The sequence below is a fragment of the Taeniopygia guttata genome, chromosome 20, assembly GCF_048771995.1.
Source record: "Taeniopygia guttata chromosome 20, bTaeGut7.mat, whole genome shotgun sequence".
NCBI lineage: Eukaryota > Metazoa > Chordata > Aves > Passeriformes > Estrildidae > Taeniopygia > Taeniopygia guttata.
In genome coordinates, this window is record NC_133045.1 from 6,971,043 (window position 1) to 6,998,581 (window position 27,539).

The 27,539-nt window shown below is 47.7% G+C and overlaps 2 protein-coding genes across 3 annotated transcripts; both read right to left on the reverse strand.

Moving 5' to 3' along the window:
• Positions 1 to 981: 981 nt before the first annotated feature.
• Positions 982 to 7,992, reverse strand: LOC101233387 (thyrotropin-releasing hormone receptor-like). Its single transcript, XM_004177076.6, has 2 exons — positions 7,174 to 7,992; positions 982 to 4,089 (listed from the first exon to the last, which is right to left on the reverse strand). Exons 1-2 carry the CDS (start codon positions 7,930 to 7,932, stop codon positions 3,709 to 3,711), a joined length of 1,140 nt encoding a protein of 379 aa, XP_004177124.6. The 5' UTR covers positions 7,933 to 7,992; the 3' UTR covers positions 982 to 3,708.
• A 10,987-nt stretch (positions 7,993 to 18,979) lies between these two features.
• On the reverse strand, positions 18,980 to 24,681 carry OCSTAMP (osteoclast stimulatory transmembrane protein). 2 transcript variants are annotated; one of them, XM_072916967.1, is made up of 4 exons: positions 22,898 to 24,681; positions 22,606 to 22,791; positions 20,681 to 21,719; positions 18,980 to 19,910 (listed from the first exon to the last, which is right to left on the reverse strand). In XM_072916967.1, exons 2-4 carry the CDS (start codon positions 22,647 to 22,649, stop codon positions 19,563 to 19,565), a joined length of 1,431 nt encoding a protein of 476 aa, XP_072773068.1. In that variant the 5' UTR covers positions 22,650 to 22,791; positions 22,898 to 24,681; the 3' UTR covers positions 18,980 to 19,562. The 2 variants fall into 2 exon arrangements, with proteins under 2 accessions (XP_072773068.1, XP_041576222.2); XM_041720288.2 differs by having other exon boundaries at positions 22,606 to 24,681.
• Positions 24,682 to 27,539: the final 2,858 nt, after the last annotated feature.

The following is a 27,539-nucleotide window of genomic DNA, read 5'->3' on the forward strand; positions in this document are numbered from 1 at the left end:
AGCAGCTGGAGCCAGAACAGATTGAAAAAGGACTGCATCTGAATCTTTCCCTAATGTGTGGTCCCCTCTTTTTTGTGGCTCTTAAAAATATAAGCAATTGCCCATTCAGATCATCTCTTTGATGATCTGAATATTATTAATTTAAAGGTACCTCCATTTTATCTTAGAAACATGGTTGGGTACCACAGAGAAGCCTGTTCTGGTTGCAGGGAGGTGCTGGATGCCCTCATGATCTTTACATCACTTTCTTTACGGGATTGCTGGTATTTTGTTGGTTACTCTGTAATTTGGCCCTAGAGCAGGCTGGCTTTCAGAATGCTGGCAGCATCATAGGTGAGAGGCTCTCTCAAAAAACCACCTGCACGGCCATTCTCCTGTGACACAGGCTCTCAGAGATGCCCTATTTGCCCAATTTCCCACCACCCAAATCTAGAGACAAAGAAAACAACCTGATAGGAGCTTGAACTCCAGATTTTGGTAAATTACTTAAACCTGTGTGTTTTGCCAGGGTAAATAATCCTTGTTGAGGTCACATCCATGCCCTGCATACAGGCAATCACTGCGTGGCCTCTATCACTGGGAGCAGCCAAATTTGGGTAAATGTGCTGGATGTGGTGTCTCCTAAACTGAAACTCCCTGATGAATGTCAGGAGCTTCAGCCAGCCTATGGTTCTTCAGACACAGAAACCTCACTCACCGCTCTGCCATCAGCTCTTCCCCAAGGCTTTGCCTCCTCTAAGCTCCTCTCTGCACTGCTCACGAATTTTTCCCCTCACCCCAGGGCTCTGCAGCACTGCCAGATCCCTCCTCTCCTGCCAGGGGACTTGCTTGTTTGTAATTGAAGAAACCAGATGGTGTTTTACCAGGTTAACAACCCCTGAAAGGGCAAGGGTTAGAAATAATGAGCTTTAATAGCAGAGTAGCAGGTTAGATCATGTTGAATTGCACTTCTATGCAATAAATTACTTAGGAGCAATAGATTCTTTATTTCCTGGCATGTTTATAAACTCACAGCCCACACTCACGCTGTTGAGACAAATAAATGCTGAGGGTAAAATACAGCTTGAGACTTTACAAGCAGGGTGGGATGTTGCAAGGTACAAGGTAATGCAGGCTGAAGCTTCAAGGGAGCTCTCTGATTTCTTATAAGGAATTAAGGTTTTTATTCAGACCCTGAATATCCAAAAGAAGTTACAGTGATGAGTTATTTAATTCCTTTCTGCTAGTGATTTATTTTCCAGCAGCTTGCATCTCTCAAGTGGCATCTCCTTAGCAAGCTGAGTGGTGACCTTCTGCCTCCACTTCCATCTAAAAGTCTCTCAGCTCCTCCTAAAGTGTCAGAATACATGCAGGGGGAAGGACCAGGAACTCATTCCTCATCTACAGAGCTTAATGCTCTGGTGCATTTGTTGGAGATCTTGTGGTTCCAGGAGAATTTATCTGCCAATTACTTCTCAAAAAATAGCAACGTGTCATGCAGTACTTGGCAGCTAAAAGCAGAAAGGGGAGAAGAGAACCAGGTTTTAATTGAATCTCAAGTATGTTGAACAAATATTTCAGAACTATCAATTAGCTGTTGGCCTGAGGCTGAAATTGAATTAAGAAAATAATGCTTTTAGGGTGTCTCCATGTGGGGGTGCAGAAAGGGGGAGAGTGAAGATAGGAAATGTGATGAGGAGGTGGAAAACATCCAGCTGGGGATACTTCAGAATGACGGTGCTCTTTGTGTTTGCAGACAGCAAGGCTGTCTGTCAAACTGCACATCCCATGCCTGAGAAACGCCTCAGGTCAGGATGCAGGTGGGTTTCACAGCTCTGGCAGCAAATCCTCTTCCCACACCCAGCTCTGCACTCGCAGCTTCAGGGTGGAGGCTGGAGGACACAGGACAGGGAGGCACCAGCAGTCACACAGGGATCCCCTTCCCCCTCCTCCACCTCACCCTGGTCCTTACTGCCCTGGGTTGTCTGCACATGCTTTTATCAATGGCTTCTTCTGAGATGCTAAGAAAAAATCTGTTCTAAGGAGGGAAAAGAAGTCTGTACTATAAAAAAGATTGTTAAAAGCAAATCCTCACGTTAGTAAAAACTCCTCCATGTTCTTCAAGAAGTAAATCCCAAATCTCTGTGTGGAACTTTCTCAACAACAATAAATAAGAATGCTGTTCTTAAATTCACATTATACAATATACACAAAACAGTGCAAAATAGCATGAATCCTTAAATTCCAAATGCATTATGTTTAAAATAATTGCAAAAAGCCAATGTTTTCTTCCCTCATCCTGTATCTATTTTAGGGGTAACATAGATGGTTTAATAACATGCAATGTAATAATCATACATGCAAAACCTCTCTACACACAACAAAATAGGTCTTGGACAGTTCCAACACACTGAAGGGACCTTAAGGTCTTTTCCTGACTCACCCAGTGAAATGATTTCCTGTAGATTCAGATTGGTTAATTAACGTCTTGTGGCCTTGAAAATACCATACACATATTTTCCTAAGTGGATGCAAAATTCTATCCAGTGTTGACTAGTGAGGCTGTTCAAGTAATAGCTCACAGTCACTTGAGGTTTACTGGTGGCAGACACTTGTTTTATTTGGCAAGAGCCCAAGGGTTTGGCTCATGTGTAATCTTTTTGATTTTACTCATAGTCCAGATAGTCTTTTGCAAGTCTGGGGCAAGTGCCCTTGGACTGGTCTCCTGGATGCTGCAGGTTATGAATATCTACTTTGCTTTCAAGATGACAGCAGCAATAAGCATTTGTGTCACTAATCACAAAATACTTCATGGACTTCACAAATTATTCCCAGGAAATAAGAGAATTTCTTCACCTGCCATTGAAATGCACCTGTAGCTGGGGCAGAGAGCAACACTGCGCTGTGGTAATGACTATGCCACACTGGGGCTTACAGAACAAGAGTGCAGTTTCCAGCTGAAGCAACCAGAGGAATTTCGACAGGAAAGGTAAAGTTATCCAAAAGAAATTAGGGAACACTCATTATTAGTTTGTTCATGATTTGTTTGTTCATTGTAGCAAATCCATCTGGTCTGGACCTTGGGTTTCTGTGCCACCAGCGCTGCGCTGTTTCCAGAGGCACACAGAGGCTCATGACACCCAACTTTGTTTGTTCCTAATGCAGGAGTCTCTCCCTGAGAGTCCATTTATAGCCAATGGCTTCATCTCTTGGAGGGATTCATCTTCTCTGTAGGGATGTGTATTCCTCACCGGAGAGTGTTGAGCTGAGAGACACACTCAAGTGCCTAATTGCTCCCATTAACTTCAAAAGGACTCCCGAGGAGTATTTCCATGGGGTATCTGTGTTACAGGTGTGTCAATCTGGGTAGGAGAGACTCACTCGAAAAAAGAGTGAGTATTTTTAACTTGAATGCACTTCTGTTCCTGGGATTCCTTTCAATGCTTTGGCCCAGCTCAGCACTTGCACATAACAAAAAATGGGGTGGCTATATGTAATAACAGATGCTTTAGAGATGCTAAATATTGACACTTGCCTAACACTTCGCCAAACAAGAATAAATTAGTGCTAAGGAAAAGCAAATTAAGTTGCCTATAACAATATGTTTTGCTAAGTGCCCTGAAGAAGTATTGAATGAAGCTCACTGCAATGCCAAAGCAATTCCTCTTGGCACTCTCCCAGCACAGTGTGTGCAGCCACACAACTCCCACTGCCTGCATTGCTTCATGCTCACAGGATTTGTTTACTCTTCTTTGCAGGTGCAGGGAGCCTGCTCAGATCCTCCTGCTCGGTGAGGTTGTGGTCAGAGCTGTCGTGGGAACAATCCTTCACTGCACTGTAGTACACCGGGGTGCTGGACCGGGCAGGGTGCTCAGCACTCTTCTCCTGGCACTTGTACAACTTCCTAAAGGCAGCCCTGAACTTCTGTGACATGAGGTTGTAGATGATGGGGTTGATGGCGCTGTTCAGGTAGATGCAGAGGCGGCAGAAGAGGAGGAACCAGGTGTTCAGGTACGGAGGGTCCACGAAGGAGTTCACCACCACCAGCGTGCGGTAAGGCAGCCACAGCACGGCGAAGAGGGCCACCACGACAGCCAGCATCTTGGTCACCTGGGTGGGGGGAGATGCAAAATAAAAACAGCCAGATGGTGCTAAACCTCCAACAGAGCTTTTCCACCTGGAGCACTGGTGTAGATGGTTTCTCTCTCTAAGCATTTAAGAGAAACACACAAGCCGTGGGGTTATTTCTCACTGAAACCATTTTAATCAGGAAATAATCTTGCATAAATAAAACCAGATACTATAGGTTTTCATCTATCATCGAAGAGCCTCTAAATCTCTTTAGAAATAGTATTCACTCTCCTGGAAATAGGCTGGGATAACCATGACAATGTCTGTACCAGAAAGACATTTGAAAATTGTACATAACAGTAAATCAATGGGGAAAATACTTGTCTAAAGGTGGGGACCTCAGTTTTAGGGGTGTCATGGGATACATTTAATCTCCTTCCCTAGGGTTTCCTGGTTTCCTACACCACCTATATCGTTCCAGGGAATAAGCTCCTGGTACAGAGCAACCCTGGAAGCAGAGGAGACTGTAAGGAATCTTATATTACTTGTGCTGATATAAGGCTTACTTAGCTACTTACCATGGGTTACTTTAATTTCCAGCACACTAGGGGAGTACTACAAAAACATATTGAGAACAAAAAGAAACCGAGAATTCAGAAGTGAGCAGTAATTGCCCTCAGCTCAACATAAGCTTTTTTAGGAAACTGGAGTTTTGCGCTGGAGCACCAGTCATCCTAATAATTTCAACAGCTAGTTATGATGACAATCCTCCTCAAAAAAATACTAACAAAATAGACATGTCCCCAAAGAGGAAAATATGATTAAAGTATGACATTATGCCACATGCATGTCTAGGACATGGTGTTTCAAAAGTCAGAAGGGGAATTGTGCAATAATCCAGTTCTTAGTATGGACATAAGCACTGGGATCACATTTAGAGTCTCTCAGCTTTTCTTGGAGTGCTTTTTTACTTCATCAAAAGAAACGATGTCTTCCTATAATGTCATGAGTAGAAACTGGGAGTCATTTCTTGTGGCAACAAAACTTTCTCTAGAAGAAAGGGACTATTTCCAAGCTGTGGCCAAAATAGAAGGGTTTGCTATGTGTGGTTTAATGGAAATGTGAGGACACTTCCAAAAATAAGATCTCGCAGTGATACAGTGAGTGCTGGGGCTGTTGCTAAGACTGAAGTTTGTTTGCTGCCACAGTGTGTTGCCTTTTGGGAAAGATATGAGAGAATGTACAAGTGGTGTCTCACAAAACTGGCCAGCCTCTGCCCCTGTCCAGGAAGCCACAGATGCTTCTCCCCAGCCAGCATCCTCCCTCCTCGTTCCTGCTCCATCATTCTGAGTTGTATATCTTTTTTTTTTTAGTAATCTCACTCCCTCTAGTGGTCCCTCTCCGGGAGGAGAAATACGGACTTTGAGGTGTTCGTAGAAGTGATAAGTACAGCAAAGCTCACAACTTGTGATGTTCTGCTCAGGATTTAGGTGCTTTTGAAGCCCCAGTGAGAGAACAGTGGCATCCTCATACCCCAAAAGCAGTGCAGTTCTGGGGCTGTGTCGGAGCACAGCCACAGAAAATCTCCTTCAGCCATCCAGGAGAAATGGGCTCTGAGAGAGCCCCTTTAGGACCTTTCCCAGGGAACTCTGGGCATGGGGCCTGGAAGAGCCAGTTCCCCTACAAAGAGAGGCCAGAGGAGGAATGCTGATGTGAGTGGCTGTCCTCTGTTCAGAGGCACCTCCAGAGCTACACTCCCCCACCAACTGGAAGCCCTGGAAAACTGGTTTTACAGTTTAAAAACTTAGTGCCATCTTTATTCCTTATGATAGCAGCACTGTGATGTCAGGCCGTTCAGGGGAAGTCTTTGCATGCTAGGATATTTTGGGAGGTAATGATAATCTCCAGTAAACTCCTGCTGCACACTAAAGAGAGCACAAGATGTTTCCAGGAGCTGGAATGCCCCAGCAGCCACTTGACCCACTGGTGTGAAGCAAGCTGTGCCACTCCACAGCACAGCAGTGCAGGAGGAGCAGCACAGCCCCTCCAGCCCCTCCAGCAGCTGCTCTGGAAGGAGAGATCCATCAACCAGTCGAGAGCCTTCGCTGCCAGACACCCTACCTGAGGTTGCTGCAGCAGCCAGTGGTCATGGGAGAGCAGGCAAATGCTTTTGAAGAAGTCAGCACTTGCTTTAAACCTTTCAGAGAAAAAGGGAGGAAAAGCTGGACTGGAAAGATTTAGAAGTTCATGAAGAAATAAACGTTCTCTGAGCTGTTTGCTTCCCCTCTGTGACCCTGACTCGTCTCTCCTGGGGAATGGAGGTTCCTGTGCAAGGCAGGCAACATGTTCCTGAGCAGGAAACAGGAGGACTTCAGGGCAGGCTGAAGTCTGTTTTGGGTTATCTGGAAATCACGACAGAACTAGTGATTTCAAGGACTAAAGCCAAACTCCCAGATTCAACCCTTTCCTTTAAAAGGAAAGCTGAATGGACCCTGGCTATTCAGAATGGGACTGTCCCATGTCTAGATACTGACCTGTCCAAAGAGATGGGACACGAGGCAGTGATTGTCCATCTGAACAGAGCAATGAGGACAGAAGGAGGTAGGAGGAGAAGGACATGGGGAGACAGCAGGCAGCTGAGAGACACAGGAATCACCAAAATGCAAACACACCGTTGTTACTCTGAGGTGACTCACTGCAGCCAGGGCTGAGCTCTAAGGGAAGACAGTTCTCCCTTCTCTTTGCTCCTTTAAATCTGACTTCACCTGCGCAGGACACTGTCTGAGAGGTGAGTCCCACTGGCATAACATGGCCCAGCCCTCTCTTCCTCGGAGGGGCAATCAATAATTAATTAGCCAGCAAAAGTGCCTGCACTTCTGCCTCTGCCTGGCTGAAGCCCTGTCCTGCTCTACCAAGCCCGACCAGAGCAGGGGAAGCCCATCTGTGCTGCCAGACCCCAGCTGGGCTTGAGGGGCTCCTTTGCAGCAAACCAACAGTCCCCACTCCCTCCACAAAGGGAAACAAAGCACTGTGGCACCTCGCCCCCTGCCAGAATGCCCCTCAAAGCCCCGAGCTGGCAGAACTACCTGCAGCCCAGCATGCCCAGCCACGGGGAGCCCCTACCTGCTTGCGGGAGCCCAGGGCCCCCCTGCTGCCCCGGCAGGAGAGCTTGAGGGAGCTGCCCTGGTGCACGGAGCCCAGGAAGGAGCGCTGAGGGGTGCCGGGCAGGGGGCTCACGAAGAGGATGCGGGCAATGAGGCCGTAGAGGACAGTTGCCAGCCCCAGCGGGATGACATAGAAGACAGCAAAATCCAAGAAGTAAATGGGCATGTAAAGGCTTCTGGAGACTCGGTAGCCACAGGTGACCTGCGCCCCGTCCGAGAAGGTGACCTGGGTGGTGTCCACCAGGAAGAACCACATGAGGCAATAGAGGGAGGTGAAGAGCCACAGCGAGGCGATGATGCGCCTGGCGCGGGACACGGTGCACAGGAGCTGTGCCTTGATGGCGTGGCAGATGGCGATGTACCGCTCCACCGTGAAGGCGGCGATGGACCAGGCGGAGATGTTGATGCCCAGGTACTGCAAGTAGGTGATGCAGAGGCAGCCGGCGTAGCCGTACACCCAAGAAGCCACCACTTCGGAGATGTTGGGCAGCCCGGCCGCCAGCAGCACGATGAGGTCGGCCACGGCCAGGCTCACCAGGTAGCAGTTGGTGGGGGTCACCATGTGCTTGGTGCGCAGCACCACCAGCACCACCATGGCGTTGCCCGCGATGCCCACGCCGCAGATGAGCAGCACCAGCAGGATGGTGACCACCTGCAGCTCCAGGGGCTGCCGGGGCATCCTGCCCAGGCTCTGGTTGGCGGCAGAGCCGTTCTCCATCGTGCCTGCAGCCGCCGGCGGAGCCCCGCGCACCCTGCGGCGGCAGCGGGGAGCCGGGGCTGCCCCGACCCCCTCCCCGCCTTCCCGCCCACCCCGGCTCCTCCCTCCCCTTTTTCTCCACGATTCACCCCGGGTCTCGCAGCCTCCCTGCTCCTTGCATCCCTCTCCCCTGCAAACTCTCCGCCTGGAGGGGCAGGGAGCGGCCGGGATGCCCCCAGTCCCCGGGACCCTCCAGGAGCTCTCGGGAGCCAGCCGGGACTGTCCGGAACCCCCAGGCTCCCGGGACCCTCCAGGACTCCCCTCAGCTGCCGGGAAGCACCCTAGGGAAGCACCAGGCCTCCCCCAGGACAGCCCACAGCCCCCCGGGGCTGCCTCGGTCCCCGGGACCCCGCATCGCCTCCGCCGGCATCCCCCGCCTGCGCCCGCCGGGTCCTAGCGCAGCGCGGAGCCGGACCGGGGAGGAGGAGGAGGAGGAGGAGGAGGAGGAGGAAAGGAGCCCAGGCAGGGGATGGGGGTGCAGGTGAGAAATCCCAGGGTGGGGAGGCGCAGAGGCTGAACCTGCCCCAGCAGTGAGTGGGACCCCGGTCCGTGGGTGCCTTTGTCCCCATCCGAGGCACAGACTTCACTGTTCCTCCAGGGCACGGGGACCTGAGGGTGAGGAGTCCTTTATTTCTTATCCTCAGGAGGATGGGAGCACAGCGATGCCAGTGAGATCCACAGCTTTTCCCGTTTGCCCTGGGCTGGGGCAGAGGAATGGCATCCCTGAGCATGGGGCAGTGACCTCCTCGTTCTGTCTTTCCTGTGGCCACCCCTATCCCAAACAAGCACAGTGACACTCCTGAGGGAGAAGCCTTAGCCGGGAGATTCCAAATCTTTCCAGCAATGAGGCTGGGGTATCTGGTATCTCCCTGGTGGTCAGGCTGGGAGATCCAGTGTCTCCCCGATGGTCAGCAGGAGCCACAATTTGCTGCCAGCTCCATGCTTGCTCCTAACGTCTCTGTCGGAAAATGCATTTTCAAATTGAAAGAGAAATTGTGCTAAGGGGCCTCTAACCTGTGGAGTGGAGGAAAGGACAAGAGGAGAACTCTCTTTTTGATTAGATTAGATTTCAATTAAAGGCAGAGATGTCCTTTTAATCCCAGACACTGAGCTGCGTATCTGAAGTGTGAAGGATCATTCTGATGCTGAGTGATTAAATTCCAGCATTTCACAGGCAAATTTTTAAACCTGGGCTGCAAAAACCTGGGTGGATAAAATGCCTTTGGCTTCAGTCCAAAGAGCAGCACTCTGTCCCCAGACTTTCAGTTGCTGTGGCAAATAGTATTTTCCCTCTTTGCTCAGGGAAACGCCGTGCTGTTCTTTGGCAGACAACAATCCATGTAGTTTTTCACTACTTCCCATGATATTTCATTCACCTTTGGGTCAGTTTTAAAGGACAATTATTCTCTTCTTCTCTTTCCATTTGGTTTCCTTAGGGCTCCACTGGCAGCCTGTGCCAGGCCTTCTGTGTCCTGGACAGCCTCACACCCCTACCCTCTACAGCCCCGGGTTTGGGAGGCATGGCACCTCCTGTCCTTACTGCCCTTCTGTGGGAAGGACTGGGAGTGTGGGCACGTGTGTTTGCTCCCATAATCCAAGGGGTTGTGTATTTCAGTGCTCTGGAGTGACTGTAACCCAAACACAATTCCAGCACTTCATCCCAGTGCTGTCTCACAGTGATGCTGCAAGTCCTCGGGATGTGGACTGTGTCATACAACAGTGTGTGGGAGAGGAGAAGGGACAAATCTGGCACAAATGTCCTGAGAAGGGAGCTGGGGTTCATTTGCTTCCTCAAACCCATTCCTGGAACTGGCTTTGTGGGATCAGGAAACCAAGACAGACTGCTGCAGTAAAAAAAGCAGCAAAAAGCTTTGTTTTGATTCAGACCTGGAACACGGTGCAAGATAATTGCAGATAATCATTTCCCTGGCTGCTTTGCTCTGTGGCACAGACAATCCAGCAGTTATTAGTGCAGATAACAACAGCATTAAAGCACCCCACTGAAGCAGCTCCTCCTGCCTGTTCCTGAGCTGCTCTGTGTCAATCACCAGGCTGGGGCTGGGCTGGGGAGGAATGTGTGTCTGCCTGATATAAAATTTTGATCGTCAAACCAAATTTTATTTTTTATATTTTTTTATTTTAAAGAAAGCAAGCAAGCAGCACTGGGTTGCCAGGTTGTCACTGCTCCACTAACAGCACACACCACTATAAGTTCACCAGAGTATATATACTGGTTTAAGCCTACAAAGCATTTTCCAGTGTGCTTGTGTTAGTCTGAATCAGCAAATATCAATAAGCTGGGACCAACAATTTCATAATCTTTCCAGGTGGTTGTAGGCTCCCTGTCCTGCTCATGGTCATCTGGAGGGAGGTCCTTCACCAGTGTCTGCTAAATAATTTTAGTCTGGTACAATTGCATCAAGCTTTTTATTATACATAAGCATTTAGTCACTTTGTTGCAATATCCCGTAGCTTTACCACAGCTTCCTCTATTTTATTCTAAGCATCAGTCATTTTTGCCACCTCATCTCTTCAATCTACTATACTTCCTCTCTTTTCTTTCTTGATGCTTTTTTTTGTTATTTCTTGAAACAGAAAGTTTCAAAACCATTCTTTGTAGTTATCCCAGGGAATGCATCTACTTTCAATGCAGCAGATATAAGAATTTGCTGATTCCATTTCCAATTGACATGAAGCACAAAAACATTTTCCACAATCCCTCCCCTTTTTCTTTATATTATTGATTAGTGTCTTTGCTTTAAATCAAGCTAATACTTTTTGGGTTGCAGTTATATTTGGTTCTGCTTTGGCCTTGACTATCATAAGGGAGTGAGGGTTTTTTCCCCCATGGTTGTTATTTTAGGGTTTATGGGCATTGCTGAAATCTGCATTCCCTGGATTACTGAATGTATTAGCTTAATAAAGCATGGAATCATACATGGTATAAACAACAGACCTAATGCAGAAGAAAGCAACATGAACCCCAACTTCTTCACCAGGCTCGTTCAAACAAATTATTCCACCAATGGTCAGTTAACATGGAATTCCATTTCTGCACTGGTAGGCAAAAGAGGCAGAGGGATAATAAAACTGTGGGGCCTTATGGTACTGTTGAGTCTTCCATGGAAGGGGATAACTGATCCGTGCTTAAAGTGCTACCAAAATGTGAAGCATGGCCAGACCATGGCCTGAGCCTTTGCAGCACACACTCATATTAATGCAAGATGTTATGAGCCAGGAAAACCTGAAACCTGTACAATAGGAGAGAAGAGTTACTGGGTGGCAACAAATTTAGGAATGGGAGGATGGGCCCCTCAAAATTACCAGTTTTGTCCCTGGGGAGAACCACTCCTCTGTTTTACCAAAGGTGGAATGTGGGGATACTCAGATAAAGGGGGAGTACAAGATAAATTCGAGGAAGAATTAGTGAAAGATGTCACAAAGAATTTAGGGGACACCTCTGTTTGTCCTCGTCAAACATTTTTTTGTCTTTTTGTTTCACTTTGTGTACCCTCTTCTCCCATAGCAATGACAATCTGCAGGATCATCTCTGGGGTTTCTAACTTGGGGAGGTTTCTTATAATCTCCCCTAGGTCTTTGTCTTCCTGTTCTAAACACTTTCTTTTCCCCCTTCTGAGTTTCCCTTATAGCTGCTACAAATATCTTGGCTGTTGTCAAAGTTGTGAGGTTGTCAAAATTGTGAGGTTTGCTGTGATGACTGGTTAATATTCCCTTTACAGACTCCTTCAGTAACTGTGATGTTCAGGATGCGACTGAGGCATGTGTTTAAGAGACTACCCAGCTTGACACTTACAAAAATATTTTCTTCCATCTTGATTTAAATATAAATGTTTTGATGGCCAAAGACATTGATTTTTTCAGTTAAAAGTCCATGTTTTGTTATTTTAGCACACATCAGCATTTCTTTCTCTGCTGACATCACCTGGCACCACCATCCTTTATGAATACCTGCCACCACCCACTCTCTGAAACATCAGCAGAGAGAAATCTTAATTTTCTTGACATCCCCAAATGGGAATGGCCACCTCCCTGGGTGCTGGCAGGGAAAGGGGTTTTTGGAAAGGGGTGTCTGTGCAGCTCCATGGTCAGGTTAGTACAGGCTGGGTACTCAGGCAGTGGCTGATGACCATGACATCTTCTTGCAGCTCATCCCTCTCACACAGCCTCACTGGGCAGCTCCCTTAGTCCTGTGAACAGAAAAGAACTCTGAGGCTTCATATATTAAAAAAACAAAGCTAAAAGAAATTGATCCTCCTACCTAAATCTGTGAAAAACTTCTTTCCATTCCCTTGGGCTTCATTGCTACAAATATTAAACCCATAAAACTTCTGCTGCTAGAGCTGGGGCACAGAGGTGGCAGTGTCATGCGGTGCCAGTGAATGTGGAGAAGTGTAATTACAAAAACCACAAGTGGTTCTGAGACACTGGTCACCGGGCCCTAGGAAATGGCCAGATTTTGAGTTGTGAGTGATGGTGGGGAGGTGATTCCCACTTCTGCACTCCTGCAGCTCAGCAGGGACCAGGCAGGAAGGTGCTGGTGGCTCTGCTGAGCAGCCTGAGGGCTGACAAGTGCCAGCAGAGATGGGGAATGAGCCAGTCTGACATAGCAGCAGTTATTGGTTGATCAGAAAGACCAAGGAGAGAGAAGTTCTGTCAAAATCACCTTCATGTGTTTTGGAGTCACAGCCAATAAATAAATTGCTTTGGGGCTTTCTGGGTTATTGCCCTCAGAGATCAAGCAAAAAAGGCAGCTGTCAAGGAATTAAACAAATGCAAAATATGGGAAAAAAAACCAAAAAACCCTGGTGGTTTTCTACTGATTTCTGTGAACAACCCTAGAGGAAGCATCTCACAGACCTGGGCTGCATCACATCTGTGCCAGAAATGTGGAAGGGAGCAGCACTATGGAAAATGTTGAAGACAGAAGGAATAGAAGACAATTAAGATGAAGGCAGTGATGGGGATTTCTGTGGGTGAAACTGTTCCAGGCTGGAAGATGAGGCTATCTTCAGGCAGCGTTTCCTGTGGGGCAGCCACAGGACAGACCTGGTGGTGCCAGGCCTGAGGAGCTCCAAACTCTCATTGTCACATCGAGCCTGGGGTAGTGCTGTCCCAGGGAAAGGATGCTTCCCCATGCTCATATGAGGACAGGGATTTGTTAATTCCAGGTTCAGGGAGCACAGGCAGCAATTTGGGTCATCTCAGGATCCTCCCCTCCCTGTCTCACTGCCAGAGTTTCCTCCTGGCTTCTGGGTACATTCCTCTCTTATTTGAAAAATCCCTTTTAAAGATCTGTTGCTATTAAATGCACCGTGTTTTTCAAATGCCTTCAGGACACAAAGAAACTGGTGATTTTTCTTCAGCTAATAACTGTAATTTTAGCTTTTGAAGAAAGTCAAGTGAGGCCACTTTCACAAACAGGAAAATTATTCCTTTGCCCTTCTCCTGCTTCCTTGCTGTGTTCACAGCCTGAGACCTCAAGGAAAAAGCCTCTCACGGCCCCAAAATTATCAAAGTGATGAAAACAGATATTGCAAATGAGGGGCTTGGCCAGGGCCAGCCATTCACAAGCCTCTCATTTCTGAATATAGTTTATTTGTGAACTGTCCCCACTAACATTTTAATAAGTGCATCCTTCAAACTCTGCTCCAGGTAGGTCCTGGAAGGGCTGAGCAGCCTGAATAGTAAAAAAAAAAACCAAACCAAACCAAACCAAAAACCCAAAAACAAAATAAAAACAAAACCAAAGCAAACAAACAAACAAACAAAACCCCCCCAAAATAACCAAAAAAACCCAAAAAACCCAAAAAACCCAACTTGGCAGCAACATGCATTGGACTGATTTGATAAATCAATGAACTAGACCACTGGGGAATTATCCAGCTCTGCAGAGAATACCAAAATGGAAAAGGATGCTCTGTGCAGGTTTGAGTGAGGCCAAGTGTGCATGGGACACAGTGTATTTTACAAAGCCTGTGAAAACAAACATTGTCATCCTGGGGGATTTCCCAGGCTGTGTGGCCAGCAGTGCTGCTCTGGGCTGGCTGTGGGAGCCTGGAAGTGCCATGGGAGAAGGGCCCAACGTGCTCCTTTCCCTCCCCCTGAGCCCAACATCCACGGATGGCATCACCTGCACACCCCATGGCCCCTGCAGCACTTGGGCATCAGCTGCAGCATCAGTCAGGGTTCACAACTCTTGCTGTCACCAATAAACTCTGATACCTGCCCCAGTGTGCTCAGTCCTCCAGGAAATCTGCCTGAAGAGAGAAGCAGGTGGACGCATTGGCTTTCAGGGCAGCACAAAGAAATGGAAGCGCTGGGAGCTCCACTCTTTCTGGAGTCTTGATATCTGTAAGAGGAAACTGTGGTTTGGGCAGCCAAAGCTGAGCCTCTGCCAGAACCAGCAAGGCTTGGAGGTGTGCTGTGAGAAATGACACCTCTTCTATGTGCTTTTGGGGCACTGTCTGTGACACATTCCACCTGAACCACCCATCCCAGTGCTCATCCTGAGGACAGCATGCAGGGGAGACAGGACAGAGACTGGCAGCTCCCAGAACAGCAATCTGGGGGGATGAGTGCTGGAGGGGCATCCTGGGGGGATAATAGCCACAATAATGCTGAGGGGAGATAAAAGCTCTTCATGCAATATTATGAAGGAATGAAAACTCTGGCAGAACAATTAGACTGTAATTATGGGTTATTTAATATTCTGTGACATCTAAATGTCAACACCATAACTCTGTAACAACAAGCACTTGGTACAGCACACTCTGCACACCTGAGCACAGCCCTGGGAGTGCACAGCAGCCTCCAGCTCTGCTCCTGCTCCCCATCCATGCAGGCAGAGCCACGACATGCAGCAGGGAGGAAACACGAGCCCACTCTCACTTGGTGTCCAAGTCTGGGCTTATGCCATGGCTGGATGTCACACCAAGCAGGTGTGACAAAATGGAGGGGACAAAATGCTCCAAGTCCTTGGCTGGCACTGGTGCAAACAGCCAGGAAACACTGGAAATGGTGTCTGTAAAGTTCTTCATTGCTGAGCTCCATCCCTGCATCCTACACAACTGACTAGGGCATGAAAGGATAGAAAAAAGCCTGACTAAAGCTGACATCTCTGGTCCTGCTGCTGCAGATCTCCCCCCCAAAATGTCTCTGTTCCATCAGCCTTCACCCCTCAGAGCTGCTCTGGTTAGTCTGAAAGAAAAGATGGTGAAATTGCAGCAGCTCTTACTGCTCAGGGGCCTCCACCCAATTTGTGGTTTTTAGTCTTTTCTGTGTGCATTGCTCATTGCAGTGTCCAAGCAGAGGGCAAATCTCTCCCTGCTCTTAGAGGAATTTATTCTAATGCCAGAGAAATCTCCTTCCTCCCATCAGCCCCAACAAGAGCACCATACTCACCTCCTGCAGAGCCCAGGGCAACACGTGCATCACCAGCTGCTCCTGGGAGAGTAAACTCACATGGTTTTAGGCATCTGTTTTTAGGAAAGGTCTAGATGGGACCAAAGTTCCTCCCTCCCTCACTGTGGTTATGAACCTGGCATTGCTGATGCCCTGGCAGTGCAGAGCACAAAGCATTGAGCACATGGAGCAATTTCTTCCCTCTCCTGGTAAAAGGAAAAGCTGATTCATCCCATCCCAGCCACAACCTTGGCTTGACCTGCTCCCTACTATAATTCACAGAGTTCCCACTTTATTGTCTGAACAGCTTAATTCCTGATGCAAAAGAAGAAGCTTTCAGCCTTTCAACTTGGCTGCTTCAGTTTTTCAATCTACTTCAAAGGAAAACCTCTCATCCAAGCTATGGATCACCCTGACTAGTCAGAACCCCTGGCCTTTTCATTTTACTTCTCTTGGGAAATAAATTCACAGAATTGGCCTCTCTCCCTTCTCACATATGACAGCATCTCCCCAGCTTTCCAGGTGGGATGAGGAATTACAAAATGTTCAACTGGAATAGAATCTAGGTAAAAAACATGTGAAATCCTGGTACTTCTTCATGTTCAGTTTGTGTGCTGAAAACATCTCTTCTGGCAATTTAGTCTTTGCTCATCAGCAAAGAAATAGAGAACTGCCTCTGCCTCAGTCCTTGGGAAGGGCTTGGGATGGAGGTGAGCTGACTCCATTTCCTCAGCTTCTCAACGTGCCAGTGTTATCCTGTGAACCCCTGAGGTTTTTTTCTGAAGTCACACATCTCAGGGCTTCTCTGAGTACCTGAACACTGAGAGTCAGTGATGTGCTCAGAGTTCAGGAAATCAGGGGGCTGAGAAACATGCCTGGAGGATTATTAGTTTCTGTACCCACATTCCAGCTTTTAGCAGCCTTCTGGGATAACCAGTGTTGCTTCTACCTCATTTCCACTGGTTGTGTTGCAGGCTGAAAGCCAATTACTAACAATTTGGAAATTTTCTATTGCAAAATGTGAGGCATTGAGTTCAGAGTAAAACCCTGACACAGTCTACAACTGAAAGAGCCAGGATTTGAGAAACTCTCACTATGAATCATATGCACAATGCTATTAAGTAGGTTTTTGCATTTATTAATGCCCAGTAATATTTCCTTTTCTAAAATTTGTGCATGGAACTGTCTCTTCTCCGTTGCAATTACAGTGCAAATACTCTAGATAGGATAAATGAAATAAAAGTGGAGTTTGCTTAAAAATCAGAAAATGCTTCTGGAGAAAGGTTTTTGTTTGCTTGCCTGTCTGCTCTGGTAGGTGCAGGTTTGTGGCTGTGAATGAGATCTTTCCTAGAGACTGCCTGAGCTGGATTATTTACACTTGCACCTCAGCATATTAAGGCCATTCATTCTTGCCTTCCAGCCAGCCATTAGCAGGAACTTAGTGTATATTTTACCTAATATACCTGAGGCTGAGAAATTGAGTCAGTTCACCTCCATCCCTTCACTAAAATACACCACAAAATTCCAAGGGAATCAGGGGCTTCAGGGTAGAACTTGTCCTATGTGTGAGTGTCTTTCTGTCCCTGGGTTTGCACTGGTGGAGGAAAAAGCAATCCATGGGCTTTTCTCTCTTGTGATCAAAATTTTTCTCTAGATAATTAAGAAGCCTCAAATCTCAGTAAGTGCAAAGAAGAAACCAGGCAAGCAAAACTGTGTGTCCTGCCAGGCTGACAGCTCCTGGTGTGGTGGTAACTCCAGGGAAGAATGGCACAGATCCAGGGCCACATCTCCTGGTGGCAGCTGCAGCAGATGTGAGTGAGTGACAATTCCCTGGCAGCAGGGCCATGGCATCAGCAAAGCTGGGGGCTGGCATTGACACCACTGAGCCACAGCCAGGGAGTTTGGAGCCCATCACCAAAGGTTCCCCAGCCCCCTTGGGACACCCCAGCCCTGCCTCTGCCTCGTGGCACACCAACCTCTGACCCCGAACTTTCAACTTCACCAGCACCCAAACCCAGGAGCCAGGGGTGCTGAAACACTTCCTGCAGCCAGGGACAGCAAATGAGTGAATGGGTAGGAGCAGCACTGACCAGCAGGGATTTTCCCCGGGGAGGGGGGGGACAGTGACACAGGACAAAGCCTTGCTCCCCAATTCCTCTGCCTGTGGGAGGGGAGGGATGTGCTGAGTGAAACCAAAGAGCCCTGATGAACAGGAGTGAGGGTGTGAGTATGGAGGGGCTCTGAGGGATGAAAATCCCTCAGCAAATAATGAGACTTGTACATTGGTTCTACTTAATAAAAAATATGTGAATAAATTAACATTTCCTGCTGGATAATTTGCTCAGTATTTCTCTCTTGCACCATCAAGCAAACCTTGGCAAGACAGCTCACCCCTCCAGTGGGCAATACAGCTTTATAATGGCAATGTTTTCTATTTTGTCACACCTTTATCTGGCTGAACAATGCCTCTCAGGACAGCAGAGCAATTTTCATCAGCTCTGCCTCCTCTGTCAGGGGAAAACAAGACAGCCCAATTCGGCACCAGGGACAACATGGCTGATGTCAAAAAGATGTCTTGCTGAGGAAAAACTCCTTTTCAAGTTGCTCTTGTTGGAAGACAACATGCTGCTGGGATGGTTTGCTGCCTGAAGGGCTTCTCTCCTCCCATCTATTTCAACCCCCAGCTCCAGATAATTTTAGCTACTCGGTGGAAATCATTTTGCTTTCACCCAAACAGAAGAGCACAGGGCATTTTCTACAGAAACACCATGACAAGCCCCCAGTTGCTGTAGAGGCACAAAGGTGCTTGGATTAATCAACAGAGCAACAGGACATTAAAAACCCCAGGGAGATGAATTCACTAAGGTTTTGTAAGATAGATGCTTAAAATATACAATCCAAACACACTTGTTTCAAGTACCACAGAAGATGAGAAAATTCAGTGCATCTGGCAGCAGCTACCACTTAATTTCTGTAATTTAATCTCATTGAGGTGCATTATGTCAAATAATTACCTTAGTGAAGACTTTAATGGAAGAAGGGAAGAAAATAATAGACATGCTTTGAAGAAATGAAGCTGTGAAGTTGCTTAGTTTTTAACCTGGTCAGGATTTATCTCCCTCTCCTCTGGCTCCTACAGAGGTGTCCACTCTGTCTCTCTATCAAAAATAACACATTTCAGATGCTGTCCAAGTGATGCATTTATGAGTTCAGATACAATAACATAGTTTCTGGGCTTGAAACAACCCAACAGCCCAACATGAAGTCCAACCATTAACCCAGCACTGCCAAAGGGACCATTAAAACATGTCCCCTGTTCCACATCTATGTGTTGTTTAAATCCCTCCAGGGATGGTGACCCTACCACTACCCTGGGCAGCCTCTGCCAGTGCTTGGTAAATCTTTAAGAATTTTTTCCAATATCAAATCTAAACCTCTCCTGACACAATTTGAGGCTGTTTCCTCTCATCCTATCACTTCTTGGTTAAAGAGATTGACACCCAAATTGACCTTTATTGACTGTTCTCATTCTCTCTGAGGTCCTGCAGCTACTTTATTTATATTTTATTTTGAACAGTCATTAAAGCCCTCACGTGCTGAATTCCACCAATGATGCCCAGGGTGTGTCTCTCATGGTCATATTAATTTTGAACTTAATTCAGCAGGCTGAAGTGACACTTTCTTTGGTGAATAAACTATCTTCTAAATTTATCTGCTCTACCCAGGTTTCTGTGCATAAAACCTGAAAAGAAAAACTCATTGAAAATTAAATTAATCAAGTTAAATAACTTTCCTTTTTGTTGCCTGAAGGTATAACTTAAAAAATAAAGGAATCTGTACTTCTTCCAGCACACATGTGATGGAGAAGGTAAATGAGCTCCTCCCAGACCCCAACTCCCATCTGTTTCTCAGTTAGCCTTGCCTAGTGCTGCAGATATTCAACAGCTGACTCCATGCCTTCTTCTAGATAATAAAATAACACAAAAGAAGGAAATGCAGCCCATTTTTCTCAAATTAATGCAAAAATGTGACATTTCAACTTTTTTTTTCTTTTTTTTTTTTAAGTTATTGGGTTTTTTTTTTTAGTATTTTTTCCCTGAGCTCCAAACACTTCTCTAACTCTGGAAAACTAAATGTTTGCTCCAGTGGCAGAAGCCTGTGCTGTGGTATCAGACATCCCCTTTCAGAGAGTTTTGCTCCTTCCTGTGCCTCCTGGACAGTTTCCTGTACAGGTGGAGCGCTCTCTTCTCCTCCCAGCTCTGGAAGAAGGAGGCGGCGATGCTGCGGCACAGGCGCCGTGCGTAGGTTTCCAGGAACACGGTGCCATAGAGGATGCAGAAGAGCAGCCCCACCACGAGCAGCACAGAGGGGTTGGGAGGCGTGGGGGGGCTGATCCTGCAGCGGGCAGAGCTGAAGATCAGGTGATGGTGGTAGGTCTTGTTGAAGTCACTGAGCAGTAATGCCTCAGAAGGACGCCAGAAGATTTTGAATAGAAAGGGCATGATCCCTACTTCAGCCTGAAATAAGGAGGGTTAAAATGTAAATGGGGAGGGAAGACACCAAAATCAACTGATTACTACAGAAACATCTGCCTGGGGGTGTGGTATCATTGTTAGAGCACAAGAGAAGGACACTGAAGGGTCTGATCACTTCAGGAGTAACAGTGCAATGTGTAGGCACTGAGCACTGGGCAGGGTGAGAGCCAGTCCTATCTGTCATCTTCATCCACTGGAGCAGACACCAAAACAGGCATTCCCTGTGTGAGATTTATGGTGAAAGACACCATCCAGACCATGGGATTATTGGCTGAATATCTGAATATTAGAGGCTTTTTCTAAGCCCTGACTGTTTTCCTGTAATTCCACTGTAAGCAGGTATCTGCACTAAGGATGGATCCTGGGCTGGGGAAGGGGGCAGGCTGTGCGGCAGAAGAGGGAAGTTAAAACACCAAACCAAAGAATATTGAATTAGAAACTGGGGAAGTTTGTGGAAGGGATTGCAGAGGGCAACAACAGAGCCAGCAAGCAGGGATTTCTACTGAAGAAACAGCCCACGCAATAGGATGAGGAAACATTCTCAGTGGTCACCAGCTGCCCCTGAGCAGCTGAGGTTGTGCCACTGCCTCCTCCCCCAAAGGCTGCTGCTCATCCCACTGGCTGCTGGGGAGGGAAGTCAGGATTGTGTAAATAAGAGTTAAAGACTGCAATCCCCACCACCACCTCCCTGAAGGGACTCACAGTGGGGTCCCCACACAGGGCAGGGCAGGGCAGGACACCCCAGCTCTCACCTTGTATTTGATGCTGAGGGTGACGGGCACAGCAGAGAACTGAGCTGCCTTTCTCACCGCCGTGTCTGCCACGCTGAACGCAAAGTGGTCCATGGCCACCACCACCAGCATCAGCATCAGGGCCACCGTGACCAGCATGGCTTGCACGAGGCACAGCACCACTTCTTCCCTGGACAGCTTCAAGCCTGTAGGGCGGATGAGTTTTTTGGATGAGCCCACCAGGAGATGAGCTGCTCTTTTATCCGTGGCTAAATGTTCCAGCTTCTTGGTGATGTAAAAATTGTCGAAGCGGAGGTTGGTGAGATAATTTTTCAAATACCAGGTGGACTCAAAACAGAGATAGAGCATGAAGAAACCAGCAGCCAATCTGTTGGCTACTCGTACAGAGTCTTTGACCAGTACCTCAGCAGACAAGAACTCTCTGCTAATTTTCTCACCAGCAAGGTGCATTTTTTGGTAAATCAAAGAGCTGTTCTGAAGCAATGAAAAGCGAAAATGTCCATTCATAGGCTTATACATGGAAGGAATGGCTTCTTGGACTGCATCCCCAAACTCCCAGGAAACTTTCTCTAGCAAGGCAGTTGAGTTCAGAAGGCTGTCAGAGGAATTCTTGCAGATGCACTGAATCACCTGCAGTATGGTTTTAATGTTGCTTATGATGTTGGGTGTTATGTTCACCACTGCGATCATGATGCAGGTCGAGAAGAGAAGCTTCCGGCCCTGCTTGGTGCCCAACGTGGGCATGATCATGCTGAAGACACAACGGGCAGGGTGCACCAAAAGGAGAGTCAGGAGAAGGAGCAGGCTGAAGGAGATGGCCGTGGCAATGGAGAGGTGCCAGGAGTACTCCAGGGAAGCAAACATCCAGTTGTAAAAGAGGCCGCCTATCACTGCTGTAATGCAGGAACACTGCAGAAACAAGGTCCATAGCTCCCTGCCATCTGCTGGGACAGGTTTGGAGTAAATCCACCACAGGTCTGCCATAGTTCTGTACACCTTTGGGAACAGAAAGTCTCCACAGTAAACACGAGCTCTCACCCTGCAAAAACAAGTACCTGTGTGTTAGCAGAGGAAGTTCCTAAATGCTGATTAGGGGGCTTTCTTGAGATGATCACTTAGCGGGGTTTATATTGTCCTCCTCTGGGTGCCTCTGGTCTCACCCTTCTCTTCTTCCCTGCTAACTTCCCTGAGTAGCTGGGGCTGAGATCTCCCCTCGAAGAACCAGGACATGGAAGTCAATGGCATTTATTGGAAAATAAATACAAAGTGTGATGCAACTATTCCTCTATTAATGCAAGCCCGGGAAAACATTGTGTTATTCTATAAAAACCGTAATAGATTCTGAGGGGTCACCTCATTGGCAGTGGTTGAGGCTTTAGTGCTTACTTAGAGGATGTTGGAGGGAGAAAGAGGAGGCTGCTGGCTTCTGTGGAAATTAGACCAGCTCTGTATTTCAAAGATTTTACATGGACAAGAGGCAGTTGAGTGGTGCTCTTCCTGCCTCTTAAAAGGAGACCAAACACAAATCTATATGTTAAAGGGTGACAAACAGAGAAAACAGTTTCACACTGAAGCTGCAGTGCCAGAGGAACTCTCCAAGGACAAGAATTTGGCCACTACAGATAGGATGAAATGTCCCATAAAGCTATTCAAATGTCTAACTGAAACAAACATTTGAGAAAAGATATAATTTCTCAGGCCTCACGTCTGGAGTGACTCTTCATAAACCAGAAAACATGTAGGGGAGAAGAGCCTGGCCCGAGGGTTAAACCCAGCCAGGCAATCTTGGTCTCCCACTGCTGGACACCAGCCTCAGCTATCCTTTGAGGGACAATTTTAACTAGGAAAGGGGGTTTTCTGTGAAAAAGCCATACAATAGCTATCAAGACAGAGGAACAGAGAGGGATAAAGCTGTCTCTACGTACCCAGTGGCAGTGAGGTGCCCCAGACTTGCCTGAAAACTCTCCATGTTCCAGTCCTTCTTGCTCTGAGAGAGGATCCTGGATGTGGCTGTTGGCAGAGGCAGGGTAGGAAACCAAGGCAGCACCAGAGAACCAGGACTCAAAACCCAGGATATTTAAGGCAATTCAGATCAGCAGCACTGGCAATCCCTGAAGTGTGCAAAACCTGGTGAGTGAAGCCTGGGGAATAATAGCACCACAGAACAGTGCCAGGATGCACAGCACTGCTTGGGTTATACACTTTTTCTGGTCTTACCCTTATTGCAGAGAAGGCTTATTTTAATGACACGTAGGTGAAAAAAAAAATTAGTCAATGACACATGGGCTGACGAAGATGGAACAAGGATCATATGGAACCTGGGGTGTCATCATTCCATGTGGGGAAATCAGATGACTACTCCTCGCACTGCCCACTAGCAAGCAGGACTGGCATCTCTCTCAGAGTGAAAGGGACCTTTTCCTCTTTCAGACATCAGTCATGGCACAAAAGGCACAGCAGGATCCAGCAACCCAGTTGGTAACTGCTCATCTGTTCTGACAGGCTGCTGCTCCCTGCTGAAACTCTGTGCAGGGCTCACAAACAGCTTCAAGACTCTTCTCACAGTCCAAGCAGAGGAAGAGGAAGTTTCAATCTTGAACCTTTCTGAATTCCCAGTAGCCAGCAAATCCACTGCAGAGAAAACCCAGCCACAGTCAGGATTCCCAAACTGTTGAGAAGCTCCCAGATGTACAGGCCAGGACGTGCAGTCCCCAGGGGACTGACTTGCCTGGCCCCCAGGATGTGCCCAGCAGAGTTCCAGCCACCAACCCTGCTCACCTGGAGATGAGGACCAACCACAGTGTTTGCTCCTCAGTTATGAGCTCAGGGGTTACTGGAGCCTTCCCTGGCTCCCACCAAACCTGCCCCTTGGCCAGATGCTCTCATGCTAAGCCACCGCTTGTGGGCAAAGGTGACACAGTCACCCAGCTGCCACGGAGCCCATCCCCTATGGGGACCCGCTGTCCCAGGCCAAGCCCTCCCACCAGCTGGGAACCACCGGGGCCCCGGGGTGTTCTCATGCTCCCCTGGGTGGGAAAGGGCCAAGGGCTTAAGGTCAGCCCTGTCCCAGCCACCCCTGGGGACAAAACACGTGGGGCTCTGCCCTCCAGAGAAAGGTGGGAGAGCAGCACCTTCCCCGGGGAAGTGGCTGGATCCCACGGCACTGGCAGGAATTGGAGGACAAGGAATGACGAGCATAGAAGGCAGAGCAAACCTCTGCCTGCTTCCTCTGCCCTTCCTGCAGGCACCAGGTCCCTTGTGTCCTTGCTGCTCCACTCAGCAGCTCCACTTTATAGCTGAGGGGTTTGTTTTTCCTGTGTGGCTGGTGGAGCAAAGCTTTCCTCCTGGTGCCCTGGAGCACAGGGGCCAGATGAGAAACTCTGCCTGGCTCCAGCTGGGAAGAGGCACCAGCCAGGCGGGCAGGAAAGAAAGTGTTGTTTGTTTGGAGCATCCATAGCAATTGCTTGCACAGGCCATGAATTAGGTCTTTAATTCAATGTGCACACTAGAAGGGACTAACCCAAAAGACCCATAGTTGGGTCCTGCAAGGCTCATCAGCTTCTTCTACGACTAAACTCCTTTCTTGCTCTACTTCAGGGTGAACTGGTGTTAGCATCAGCCCCTGGGACCCCATCCAGGCTATGCAGGCAGCTTTCTGGGGCAGAAAAAGAAATACATTTAGCAATAGGCTATAAAGAACAAAAACCTCTCAAGTCCACAACATTGTGGTGTTTTCTGAGTCTGCTACACCATCTGGCAAAGGCACCTGTGGTCTGTGGGACACTGAGCAGTAACTCTGGCAGCACCAAGAAGTGTTTGTTTCCACTTAGATTTTTTCCTCTGGCTCTACTCAAAATTGTTGTCTGCCAGCTGGACCTACAGCAAGGGCATAAATCTGTGGAACCTTAGATTTTATACCATGAATAACCCGTAAGTGAGCTGGAAACCTAAATGCCTTACCTTGCTCAGAACACAATGAAGAAGCTTGTTTTGCCAAAAAAAAAAAACCCAAACAAACAAACAAAAAAATCCCAATAAACAAAACACAGCAGCAAAAAACCTGAATACCAGCATGTGTGTTCATAGGGATACCTGGGGGGTGAAGGCTGGGAAAAGGGCAGGACCAGGGACACGGGAAAGGCAGGACCACACATCGCAGCAAAGCAACTGTGACATCTTGTGGTCACACTCTGCTCAAGGACCCTGAGGTCTGGCTCATTTTGGTTCTGCGAAAAAATAGACAGTTCAAAGATAAGGAGGAACACTGTGTCCTCCCGGGATGCTCCAGGGTGCCTTTTCCCACTCTGTGTCATTTCCAGATGGTAGAAAAGGAATTTGCTTTCTTGACAAGCTCCAGTCTCTGTAGAGCCCAAGCTCTAAAATTATATAACATCACCAATTTTGACCTTTTAATACTACAGGAGGAACCTGAGCCCCACATGGCTGTGAGCAGCTTGCTGGAAGTGTGAGACAGCAGAGAATTCCTTTGGCATCATTGCCAGGAACCAGAGCCTGGCTTTACCTGGACTAGGGATGAGCAGGATGAGCACTGAGCTTGTACCCCCCAGGACAGGAGTTTAAACTCGGTTCTGAGTGCAGACTGCAGTTTTTGGGGTTGTGCCAAGACACCTGCAAGTTCAGCCCGTGGTGAAAGTGTCACCTTGTCAAGGTGACAGGGATGAGGGGGGTGCAATGCTGTACCCCAGGTAGAGGGTGGGCTAAATGAACTATACAGCTTCAGAAAATGGCTGGAGAAATAAGATACATGAAGGGCTAAAATATAATTAATTAAGTCTGAAGATAATTCTTCATGGCAGTATCATCAGCACCTGTTGATCACGTAATTTTGCCCATTTGAGAACTTGAGGGTGTGGGAAAGGTTAACTAATTAGGGGTGGCTCTTTGTTAAAATCACTTACAAATGAAAGACAGTAACACAGAGCCAGATCTTGTCTTCTTAGGTTACTACTGTAGAAATAAAGAAAAATCCCAGCAATATCCTTTATGAGGGATAAATGTGGTAAGGGTAACAAGGCTATCTGACCTATAATAGCTGAATTCCCTATCATGCTGGACTTTCATTTGTTTCATGACTCTTTCCCTGCCTCTCCTGAAATTCCAGCATCGCTGCTGAGTGCAAACTGAGGAGCACAGCTCTGGAATTACTCCCTGCTGTAAGAACCCACAGAGCAGCTCCTCTGTGTGAACAGTTTGTAAAGCAGCTCAAATGCTTCTGGGATAAAAGACAACGATGAAATGCTTTTCTACTATAAATAAACTAAAATTATTTTCTTCCGAGTGTCTCAGGAGAACATATGGATGTTAGTCCAGGACTTGATGGGTAACATCAAAGGAGTAAAGCAGAGATATTCTGGATGTTGAATTTCAATGAGTGGCATTTCCTGTTAATTAAAATTCACAAGGAGGCTGCTAATGTGAATGGCTTTTGTGATGGTTGTTGGATTTTTACATTCCTAGAGAAATGGTGCATAGGCAAACAAGGTTCCATTGAAATAACACAGTCAAAGTTATAGAAGGTTACTACAGCACTTGAAATACCCTTTCCTTGGAATTTTCATATCTCTACACATATCACAGACCCTTCAAGACTAATGGGGTTGACTTGCCATTAAAGGCTGCTTTTGGCAAATCTTAGTATTAGCAGCAGCAAATGGAATCAGAAATTATTCATGCAGGCCTGTTCACCTTTGAACTCCAGATATAATAAATCTTAAAATCTCAGCTTAAAAAAAATTAATTAAAACTCAAGCATGCCAGACTAGTCCTACTCTCACAGAGGCCTGGGTGTAAAAGAGCAGAATTGGGTAATGCTATTGTCCACATGCCTTAAATCAGATCCTCTGGGGAGCCCTGGGAAACACAGGGGCTTCAGACAGAGCTGGCAAACACGTCTTGGACTAAAGAGGTTTAGGTTTCAGGTGCTTCTTACACCTTTCCCAGGTGTGCCAAGGCCTCGTTGTGGACCTTGGTAAGTCACTCCTCCCCTCTCTGCCTCAGTTTCTCACATTGGCACAGACATCACAACCCTGCCCTAGCTGCATTTGTGAAATACTTCCTGATCCCTGGATAGAAAATGCCACAGGCATGCCAGAACACTGGAAGTGATTTTTGGAGACTACTACACAAACTCAGCTCTGCTTTCAAGCCAAAGAAAACCATCCTGGATTCGATCACCTGGGATGCACCAAGTCAGAGCTGAGACCATAAACAAACCTGCGGCCCCAACACCTCAGAGGGAGCTGGACTGGATGTTACCCTTCGGAACTGGGTGATCCCAAAGCCCTTGCTGCCTGTCCTCCAGGCTGCAGGGACAGAGCAGCTCTGTGCCCGTGGCTGACGAGGATCCCCCGCAGCAGCAGCAGCTCAGGGCAGTGGGACCGCGGGGCTTCTTCCTGCGGCGCCTGCAGGCACAGCCTGTTCCCTGTTCCCTGTTCCCTATTCCCTGTTCCCTGTTTGTTCCCTGTTCCCTGGCCCGGGACAGCAATCCTGTGCTGTTCACGGACAGCTGGCTGAGAAAGCAAACTGCAGGGAGCAATTTTCCCTTCCCATTCAGCCCATCTTTGCTAAGGCATGACGAGGAGCATCCAAGCAGAAGGGCAGTGCCCAAACCCAGCAGAGCCAAGCAGACAGGGATCTGGGGTATGCTCAAAGGCTCATGAGCAGAGCAGTCCTGAGATGCTGGGCCAGCGGTTTTCCCATTGCTCCGCTGTTTAACAGGACTGCACTGCTCTCCTGCTCCTCCTGGAAATCCACTGCCCAAATCAAGGATGAAGCTGGAGCAAGGGGAGGCTTGGGCTTTGTTTTTCTCCCCTCAAACTGCAGAGCAAACAGGACCATG